The 10,292-nt window shown below is 61.8% G+C and overlaps 1 protein-coding gene across 6 annotated transcripts in view; it reads right to left on the bottom strand.

Moving 5' to 3' along the window:
* Positions 1 to 685: 685 nt before the first annotated feature.
* ACSBG1 (acyl-CoA synthetase bubblegum family member 1) overlaps positions 686 to 10,292 on the bottom strand; it is a 43,822-nt gene continuing 34,215 nt past the window's right edge. For 4 of the 6 annotated variants that reach the window (XM_047735871.1, XM_047735869.1, XM_047735868.1 and 1 more), the window contains 9 exons: positions 9,893 to 9,973; positions 9,658 to 9,807; positions 9,171 to 9,347; positions 8,343 to 8,524; positions 7,334 to 7,564; positions 6,570 to 6,787; positions 3,167 to 3,306; positions 2,451 to 2,761; positions 1,354 to 2,409 (listed from right to left, as the gene is read on the bottom strand). In XM_047735871.1, coding sequence (XP_047591827.1) covers positions 2,253 to 2,409; positions 2,451 to 2,761; positions 3,167 to 3,306; positions 6,570 to 6,787; positions 7,334 to 7,564; positions 8,343 to 8,524; positions 9,171 to 9,347; positions 9,658 to 9,807; positions 9,893 to 9,973 — 1,647 coding nt within the window. In that variant the 3' untranslated portion in view covers positions 1,354 to 2,252. Of the gene's footprint in view, positions 1,306 to 1,353; positions 2,410 to 2,450; positions 2,762 to 3,166; positions 3,307 to 6,569; positions 6,788 to 7,333; positions 7,565 to 8,342; positions 8,525 to 9,170; positions 9,348 to 9,657; positions 9,808 to 9,892; positions 9,974 to 10,292 lie in introns of those variants that run through there. The other 2 variants (XM_047735873.1, XM_047735872.1) reach the window with 2 other exon arrangements.

The raw sequence follows: 10,292 nt of genomic DNA, 5'->3' as shown, positions 1-10,292 counted from the left end.
CAGCCCAAGGCCCCTACTGCCTCGATTGCGGCTGCAGTTAAACTGGGGGTGCTGGCCGGCCTGCCCTGTCCCCAGGGCACCGAGTCACTGCCTGCTGTCCTGCCTCAGCGGCGCCAGTGAGAGATGAGCCCGTGGTCCAGCCTGGGCTCCACCACTGACCCCCCTCCCCATGCCCCCCCCACCCCTTTCCCCACCTAGCACCTTTGTCCTTTATGTCAGACGCTAAGTCACTCTTGTTAGCGACTCCCGTCCTCTCTTACATCCCACGTGACATTGTGGACCCACGGGCTTCGCATACCGTGCCCTGAGCATGCGGGATTCCTTAGCAAGGGTCCCCGTCTGGGTGCTGCCTCAGGCTGGTCCCCACACTCTAACGTGTGTCTCGGTCTGTTCTGGCCGTGGCTTCCTCTGCTCAGCTGGATGGTGCCAATGGTCGTGGCTCTTGGGTCTGCTGTAATAGAGAATTCCAGAACGGACTGAGGGGTATCCTTTCACCACCCGTCTCCTGGCGGGGTTCCGTGTGTTTGGGGTGTGGGGCTGGTGCAGGCCGCCAGCCTTTATAGTGTGCACCCCTCGGCGCCGTCCTGTGCCCTGCGGGCTCCGGGGCGCGATGGTCCCATGGGTGAAACACCCACGACTCCGACCCGGCCCGCCTGCTCAACGGACAAGAAAAACCAGGTCCTTGTTGGCGATTCTGTTAAACGGTTTAATACTCAAGTCACAGCCGCACAGTCAGATAGACAGCAGTGGTTTTATTAAGCGCCAGATCAGCTGGCAAGTGTGAGGTGTCCTGGTGCCGGGACAGGCACAGAAGCGGCCACGGTTCCAGGCAGGTCAGCTCGGAGGTGAGTTCTAAGTACTGGCTCTCCTGCAGTGTGCAAAGGAGCTCCAGCCGTCCTCCCCACTGTCCTCCTCGCCATCCTCCCCAGCGCGAGCTAGCGACCTGCCTGCTACTTCTGGGGGGAGAGCTGAGCTCATGCGTCACCTGAACAAAAAGCAATGCTTAAAATTAAAACTACCCACATGGGAAGCTTCTGGGAGTCGTCAGTTGCTGCTGGCACTGGACCGGGCAAATGTAGATGCCAGTGTCGTGGCCAGACACGGAGACCTCACAGCCCTGCCAGGTGTCCGTGCACCCAGACCGAAGGCGGCCCGGAGCTCAGGCCGGCCCTCCGAAAGGCCTGCCGTCTTCAGCGGAAGCTGGGAGGATGGCCCCTGATTACTTCTTTTGCTCTTGGTAAAAAGAGTCGATGATGTCTTTGTACTTGTCTAGAACCGTGAGCCGTTTCAGCTTCATCGTCGGACCTAAACGAGCAATTGGAAAGAGGGAGTGAGGCCTGGATGCCGCGAAGCCTGGGAAGGTGTGTGTAAGCATCTGAGTGCGGCCAGCCCGCAGGGTGGCGCCCAGTGACCCAGCCCCTGCGACTACACCCCCGCGCCCCCCTCCACTGCCCCAGCATCGTCCCCGCAGCCTAAGGGCCACCAGGCATCACAAAAGACCAGGAGGTGCCGCCTGCCTTATCCTGCACCCATTTCTGGTCCCCCCCTAATCGTTTCCTATTCTGTCTCTCGGGTGAATCGATGACAGAGACCTGCACAACTATGGTTTCTGTCCGGGGCTCTCGGCGAGCCACCATGCCGGGAACACACGGGCAACCTCGGGACAAGGCTGCGGCCAACAGCCGCAGGCGAGCAGGCAAGCGGCTGACGTTCTGACGAGTTGCTGGGGACCCTGCACATGACGGCACGGAGTGCTGCGCTTTGTTTGCCCGATGGGCAGGGGAGACTGGGAGCGCCACCTCCGCCGACCGCGGTCCTTCCCAAATCCCTGTCCGTGCTCCGCTAAAGCACAGTCACAAGGGCTGCGACGTAGCTTGGGGGCAGCTTAGAGGCCGAACGTGCTCTGGGCTGTGACACCGGACACTTCAAAATGAAAGGCCTTTCCGGAGGCTGGTTAGAGAGGACACCTGCCTTCCCCCTGTTCATGCCAGCCAGCCAGATGCGCTCCAAGCTCTGAGGGCCTCTCAGTGTCCTACTGCCTCACGGGCCAGAGGCTGTTCTAGAAACCATCCCGCCTCCCCCTGCCGCGAACCACGTGCCACAGCCAAGAGCGACTTCTCTGTCCGGCTGGGGTTGTACCGCAGCTTCCCCGGTTTTGTGGACCACAGTCCGGAAAGTCTTCCTTTACCTGTACATGAGCTGAGCCCCCAGAGCCAGGGCCTTGGGGTCTGTCTGCTGCTCCCACTGTGATTTCAGGGGAGAACGGCCCCCCCAGCCAAAGCAAAGTTAAAGGTTGTACGTTCGAATTCATAGGCTCCAGCACACACGTAGTGCACGTGGCAGACTCTCCCCGGGCGCAAGCCGGCGCCGCAGAACTGTGTCCTGCCAGGAGGAGGGGCCGTCCGTGGCTCTCTGCTTGCCCTGGCTGCTTCCCTCCAGCCTGCCGTGGCCCCTGCCTGCCCACACGGCCCCTGCGATAGTGAGAACAGACAAGCAGGAAAAACAAAGCCCTACCCAGCTCTCCACCCGAAATGGAGAAGTCCCGCTGGAGAACGGCCCACTTCTGGATGCAGTAGGGTCGGGCGGTGGCCTTGCTGTTGACCCTCTGGATCCCCTGCTCGATGGCCTGGTACACGGCCTCGTCCTTGGTGCCCACGATCTCAGACACGGTGGTGGCTTTGCTGCCCACCCGCTGGCAGAAGGCCACAGCTGGCTCGGTCAGGCTGTCCGTTGGCTCGGACGTGTCTGCGTCCAGCACGCACTGAAAAGCCAGAGGTCAGACCGGGCCCAGGCCTCGGCCCACAAGACTCAAGCCCCGGTCTTGGAGGGTGTGGGTCACCGCAAGCTGCCCCAGAGACAGCCCGTGGTGGCACGACAGCCAGACGGACCTCAGCCGGGAAAACCATGGGCTTTTTCCCCACTCAGCAGCCTGGGCTTGGAGCATCTGGGCAGGGAGAGCCAGGGCAGGAGCCCTGGGGAGCCAGGCTGAGCTGGACTATAACGGGTCATCACAGCAGCTTGTGATCACTTGTGTTTCCCGCCCCCACTGCAGGCGGCCAGCAGGTTAGCCCAGAACAAAGTCTGAGATGTAGATGTGTTCTGGCCGAGCATGGCTTCTGCCTGGGCCAGACCCTCACCCCCCCAGAGCCGGCCCCCCCCAACACACCTTCAAGGTGAGCAGCATGGACAGGAACTTCCTCTGGTCCCCGATCAGCATGGCATTGCTGATGATGGGCAACTCCATCTTCACGGCCTCCTCGATGGGCACAGGAGGCACGTTCTCTCCGCCCGCTGTGATGATTAATTCTGGGGAGGCAGGGCCAGGCCCCCGGCATAGGCTTCAGTCCAGGTGCCCCAGCAGGACCAGGACCCCAGCCTTGCCCCCAGCCTCTGGAGGCAGGAGCGCCTGGCAGCACTGGGGACACTCAGGGTGGGGGGCAGTGCCACGCCCTCAGAGGCTCCTCACACCTGCTGGGGGACACCCGCTGGGGGGACACCTGCTGGGATATACACCTACCAGGAGATACACCTGCCAGGGGGACACCTACTGAGGGACGGTGGCAGTTCCTAGAGCAATGTCTGGTTGGGGCTCCCACTCCTTTGCTCATTGTCCAAGACTTTGTCGGCTCAGACCTCACCCGGCGCCCCGGACGTGCCGCTGTCGCCCCACAGTTGAACTGCCACTCCCTGGCAGGCACCCGGCGCGCACCGTGGGCCAGGCGCTGTGCTACGTCCTACATGTGCGGTGCTTCACTGAACCCTCACAACCGGCCTAGAAAGCAGCTCATTTTATAGATGGGGAAACTGAGGCCCGGGGCGGTTAGGTGTTTTGTCCAAGGTCAAGTAGCGTCTGGGAACGCGGTACAGCCCAGTTCCCGAGCTCCTACCGTGAGCCTCTCCCCTTGCCTGCACCTTCCCAACACGCCCTCCCGACTCCCATCTAACACACCACGTGCTCTTCTCAGGGAGCCCTCGCCCCTCCGGGGACGCCGGCTCCCCCCTCAGAGCTGCACTTATCCACCACCTCGCTCGCTCAGGGTTCCACCGTGGGCACGTGTGCAAGACCAGCGTTTGCACTTAGCACTCCGGGCTCCTCCCTGGAGGGTTGTTTACGGCCAGGCCAGATGGTGGTAAGTGGACATTTGCTCAACACACCTGGCCTGCTTTTGCTGGATTGAGGCCCCCAGTTCTAGTTCAACAAGGAGGAGTTGGTCCCCTTGTGTGCAGGTCCCGTGCGGACATTGAGACGGGCCCTGGCCGCAGGGAGCTCCCAGGGTGGTAGCACAGGGAGGCTCGTGGCCCGGCCGCACGTTGAGCGTGAACTGGGTATCATGGGCAGAGGGCACACATGTGTGGGCCAGTGAGGCAGGGAGGCAAACGCGGGGCAGCGGGGCCCCTCCAGAGCCTGGTGGGTGCCGGCCGCTGAGCAGCTGGGGCTCGGAGTTTCAGGACACTGGTGAGCGGGGTGAATGAGGAGTGGTTCCCGAGGCTGGCCAGAGAGGAGGCGTTCAGACCGGGGTCTGTCAGCGGCAACAGGGGTGGGGCGGCGAGAGCACCATGGCCAGGCAGAGCCCAGCAGCCGTCAGCACCCCGGCCTTCCTCTTTCTGGGGCTTTCTCTAGCCCCCTCCCCCTACCTCCTACCAGTGTTTTTCACCCATTAGTGTGCAGAGAAGCCCTCAGCAGACTGGGCACGGAAAGGAGCACCTTTCCAAAAATCCCCACTCAGGGATTAAAATGCTGAAAGCGTTCCCTCACGATCAGGAACGGTACACGGAAGACTACTGTCCCCACGTCTATCCACCACTGCTCTGCCCGTCCTATCAGTGCAGGAGGCAAGAGAAACATCCAGAAGCAACGGAAAGGAAGGAACAAAACTGTCAGCATTTGAGACGATCAGGTGTTGTGCACAGAGAGCTGGAGAGATGTCTACAAGCCACCACCTTCTAACAGGCGCCCCCGGGTCACATGACCCCAGCCCGCAGGACAAGGCCCCTCTGCCAACAGCAAGTAAGTAGAAAGCACATTTTAAATGATGCTCTGTACAGCAGCACCCCAAAAATAAGATACGCGGGAGCAGATCTAAGGAGAAAGGTGCAGAAACCTCCATACCGCACAGTAGGAAACGCAGCTGGGAGACACGAAGCCGAAGGTTTGAAACCCAGGGACAGGCGGTTTCGCTTCCGCCCGTCGATGACCACGTCAGGAGCTACAGGTACATCTCCCTGGCTGTGACACCTGTCTTTACTCCTGGCGGTTTGACCGCGTGGAGGTTTTTTTGTTTGTTTATACCAAAGTCAAAATCTTGTAGGCAACTGGCATGATTCCAGCCAAGGTCGGCTGAAAGATGAAAACCGAGGCTGTGGGCCTCTCTCAGCCAGATAACAGGCCGTATCACAACAAGATCCTCGGGTGCGAGGACAGGTGGACGAGCAGGCTCCCATATGGCCCCCTGCGGTGACACCCTGAGCACGGTCTCCTCCGCACAGAGGCTGGGCCGGTAGATGCAGAAAAGTCAGCTGGGCTCCAGCCTCTAGCCATACTATTTTAAATATTTTATTTATTTACTTGACAGAGAGAGAGAGTGAGAACAAGCATGGGGAGCAGCAGAGGGAGAGGCAGAAGCAGACTTCCTGCTGAGCAGGGAGCCTGATGCGGGACTCGATTCCCGGACCCTGGGATCTTGACCTGAGCCCAAGGCAGATGCCTCACCGACGGAGCTCCCCCTGCCTGACCCCAGCGCCCCTAACCATACTATGTTGAAAGGAGGGCCAACTCAGGTTGGATGTTTCTGGTTACTCTCCCGGCCAGCGTGCCGGCCCTCAGCCCCCATCACCAAGCCGGGCCCTAGGCGGCGCTCTCAGCCGGCGCTGGTCATGGCAGAACTGTGCCTCCAGGGATCTCACAGCCCCGGGTTGCGGGCTGGCAGCCAGGATGGTCCTGGCTCCTCCCAAGGCTCAAGCCAGGCCTGCCCAGACTCTGCCCAAAGGGCCAGCCCTCTGTGACACTCAGAGCCCGGGCTGAATGGCACTCCTGCCTTTGAGATTTCCAGAGTTGTTCCCCCACTCACTGGGAAGCAGGCAGAGATCTCCCCTCAGGGATGTGCTTGGGCTTACATCCCCCTTGGGCAGTGAGCAAAACACTTTTACCTTTCAAGTCCCCAGCTGTCCCCCCTGCCAGGGCCACATCCCTCATGGGAAATTTCTCTGAAGTCTCCTGCTTTATTCTAAATTTTATATCCAATCTGTGTTCTCAATATCATGCCCATTTTGCATGTAAAAATACATGATATTTATGCCCCAGAATCTTCTGGAAAGACTTGCCTTGTTTCTCTAGGGAGTTGGAACACAACCCCACCATTTACTAGCTGGGTGACCTTGGGCAAGTCCCTTACCCTCTCTGGGTGTCCTCCTTAGGAAGTCGGGGTGACAGTGTCTGCCCCGCAACAGAGACAGGGAAGTAAGATGCTGTCAGTCCAAGTGCACAAGCTCCATACGGGCTCATGACTCGGGGCACACAGGCCACGGCACGTCCCCCGCAAGCCTGCAGCCATGGAGTCGGCTGCACTCACCTTTGAGTCGCCCGGTGATGTAGAGGAAGCCGTCTGTGTCCAGGCGCCCCATGTCACCCGTGTGCAGCCAGCCGTCATCGTCGATGGCCTCCCGCGTCTTGTCCTCCATGTTGAGGTAGCCCATGAAGATGGTGCGGCCCCACAGACAGATCTCCCCGACGCCCTCAGCATCCTCGTTCACCAGCTTTGCCAGGCAGCCTGGCACCACCTTGCCGGAGCTGGGGGCGGCCGAGGGGGCTGGTCGGGCCTCAGTCTAGGGTCAGACTCTGCCAGGAGCATCCCCTCCAACCTCTCCCTCTTAGCCTCCAGAGCTTTTGTATTTTAATAGGGACTTAGAGTGAGAGGCTTTAAGGAGAAAGGAGGAAGGGCGCGGGGAGAGAAAAGAAGGAAGAAAGGAAGGAAGGGCCGGCACAACTTCAAGCTCAGTGATGGGCTGACCGGAAGGGGTCTTTTAAGCATGACAGAGGGTCCCTGCACTCACCCCAGAGCTGACTGCCCTGCCCTCCCCACTACCCACCCCCAGTGGAGCAGGGACAGCCTGTGACAACACCCTGCCCTACAGGAGGGAGGGGATGGAGCCAGAACCCATGGGGGGGGGGGGAAGGGGCGGAGTGGGGAGCTTGCGACCTCAGGCCCCCCGGGGACAGCATGGCTGAGACCACGTGCATGGCCCCAGGGGCCCAGCCCAGGATGGAAGTGATGGCTCAGGACAGCCACACTGCGGTGGCCCCGGGGTCCAGCAAGGGCAGGAGGCTTATGGGTACCTGTAGAGCCGGTAGTTGTTGGGGCTGGACATGAAGTGGGGGCCCGAGGTCTCGCTGAGGCCGTAGCCCGCATACAAGCGGATGTTGAGGCCCAGGAAGAAGTGCTGCGTCTCGGCCGTCATGGGAGCCGCGCCATAGAAGCTCTTCTGACACTTGGCAAAGCCCAGCGCCTGCCGGACCCTGCCGAGCACGAGGTAATCCGCCAGTCGGGCTGAGAAGGGCTTCAGGTCGCTGCGGGGAGTGGGGAGTGGTTGGCGGAGGAACACATGTGCTCACAGGGGCAAGGGGGGCATCGGGCAGCTGCTCGCTGGCCAGGCCATCCGTGAGCGGGCCGCACGCCCGGGTGTGTGTGCCCCGTGTGCACCGCGCCCCGAGCCTGGAGGTCAGCCCAGCTGGGCCGTGTGTGTGTGCGGAATCTTGCGGTCTGTTTGCACGGACATGCAGGGCCGATGGGCGTGATCCCTGCTGAAGCCCACAGACGAGTCGCCCATGTGTGTCCACTGTCCCCGTCTGTGCACACGAGGCCATATTTGTAGACATGCATGTGCTTCTCACGAGACCTGATGCCGGTTCACAGACTCACTAGTGATGGAAAACACCTCTGCCGGGGGGTGGCCAGGGCTATGCCACAGACCGTCCCCAGGGCTGTGTGGGCATTGGACAAGCGGTCAGACAGCCGTGGGGTCCCTTGGGGGGCTGGAAAGGCTGGAAGAGGACACATCACTGTGCCCCGTTCCTGGCCCCCTACAGAGTCCGGAAACCCCCCAGGAGACTGCAAGGAACCACTCCCGGGAGGTGAATGCCACCCAGAGGGAGGGAAGCCCGTCCTGCCAGCCCAAACCTAGAGGTGGGGGACCATCTCCTGGACCGTCTGGGAAGGGGTCTCCAGCCCGGCGCATGCTGGGGCCTCCGCACAGGGGTCCCCAGAACAAGCCCAGCTCAGCAGATCCCCGGGTGCCTGCTGGCCCTGTGCCCCCACGCTGCTGCCCCACCCCCCGGCCCCCCGTACCTGCCCGGGCAGGTGAGGTTCTGCTCCAAGGCCACCGACATGGCCCAGAGCAGCATCTTGCGCCGGATGAAGCCAGACTGGGCTGCTGCCTCCTGGATCCGCTCCATGAACTTCTCCCACACCCGGGGCACCCCCATGTGCGACGTGGGCTCCACCTCCCGCAGCGTGTTCACCAGGCTCCCCTGTCCGGCGCCAGGGAGGGAGGCCCGCCAACTCAGTGCCAGGAGGCCCCCACACCAGTGTCAGGGGCACACCCCCACAGCGTCCCGCGCCCGGGTGCCCACACAGGTGCACATGCACACTTGCACATGCCATGTTCCACGTGGTCGGCTGCTGCTGGGCAGCCGTCCCCACTGTTTGTGTGGCCTGACGCTTTAGCGCTGCTCAGCCCCCTCCCAGCCCTCTTTCCTCTCTAACCTGACCTCTCCCCTCAGCAGTGACTGGTGCGGGAATGGACGAGAGGACCTGTGGGCCCGGAGGTGTGGGGGGTGTTGGGCAGAGCGCCGGCTGGGGGCGGGGGGTCCGGGAGAGCTCTCCGCCTACTTAAAATCAGTTTCCAGAGAATGGGGTAGCTGATGAGCCTGGGAAGCAGGGGGGCTGTGCACCCACAGCCTTCCTCTGAGGACGCCCTATCCTTGATGGAACGTGGCCCCTTTCCTCCATGTACCGGCATCAGCCCCTTGTCGCTGGGTCACATGGGCCGTGCTGGCTGCAGCAGAGAGAGTTCTGGCTGACAAATGTGTGGGGGACCCACTCGCTCCCACACCCCCAGGTGCATACACGAGTGCGCATGTCCACGGACCCCTGCCCGGGCCGAGGCAGACTGACCTTGAGGGCGTCAGGCTCGGCAAAGCAGACCTGGGCTCCCCACTGGATGCCCGTCCACAGGTCATAGATCTGCGCAGCGATGTGGCTGAGGGGCAGGTAGCTGACCACCACCTCCTGCTGGACTTCTGCTGGCTGGATGTCGCCGGCCTGGCTGCCGTACCGTGCTGTCCACGTGATCTAGGGGACAGGTACACGGGCCTGGCAGGGTCTCACAGCCCGTCCTGGAAGTGCTCACCCCGGGGGGCTTGGGCGACCTCTTCAGGCACCCCCCAACCCTGGGCATCTCTGCAGGAGCTCCCAGGGTAGGTCTCCCCTCTCCTCCCCATCCCCTTCCGTGGACTTGGTCTGGACCACAGACCCAGGGGCCGTCCCACGTGTCCTGCCCCCCTCAGCTGAGGGGCCAAAGGAGCATCCCCAGGGGCTGTAAGGGGAGGTCCCGCGCCCAGATCCACCTGTGGCCGAGCCCACCCATCTGGGACCCACGTACATTGTCCTGACTCAGCATCACGCCCTTGGGGCTGCCAGTGGTGCCGGAGGTGTAGACCAGTACGCAGCACTGGTTGGGCCGCTGGGTGGCGATGACCGCGTCCAGGGTCTCCTCGGGCAGCCCGTCCCCCAGCTGCATGAGTTCGTCCATCTGCAGCAGGAGGGAGAGCGCGGGCGCCCAGTCAGTGGGGCGGCCAGACGGGCGGGCCCACCTGCCCCTCGCGCCCTCCACGCACCGTGTACACGTTGGCCATCTTCTTTGGCGGGGCGTCTCTATATATCACCACTGCCCTCAGGTGTGGCAGGTGTTTCCAGGTCTGGGTTGGCAGGAAAAATAATGGGGTTTCATTGAAAAAGAGAAGTTACCTGCTGAGAAAAGCCCCATCTCCAGGTGTTCTGACTGATGGGCACTTTGGTCACTGGGTTCCTAAGGTCTGACCTGCAACTCAGTGGGACACTCACCCCTCTTGGTGCAGAGCTGTCCCCTCATGAGAAAACCGAGCATCCCAGGGCCTGGTTGAATGAAGTATGGCTTATCCCATATCAGAGAACTTTGTGAAAGAGAGAGGGACAGAGAAGGGGAGGAGGAGAGGGAGAGAGGGGGAGGGGAGTGGAGGGGGGAGGGAAGGGGACAGG

Source organism: Lutra lutra, chromosome 7 (assembly GCF_902655055.1).
Source record: "Lutra lutra chromosome 7, mLutLut1.2, whole genome shotgun sequence".
Lineage (NCBI taxonomy): Eukaryota > Metazoa > Chordata > Mammalia > Carnivora > Mustelidae > Lutra > Lutra lutra.
This window is presented reverse-complemented; position numbering and strand designations above follow the sequence as displayed.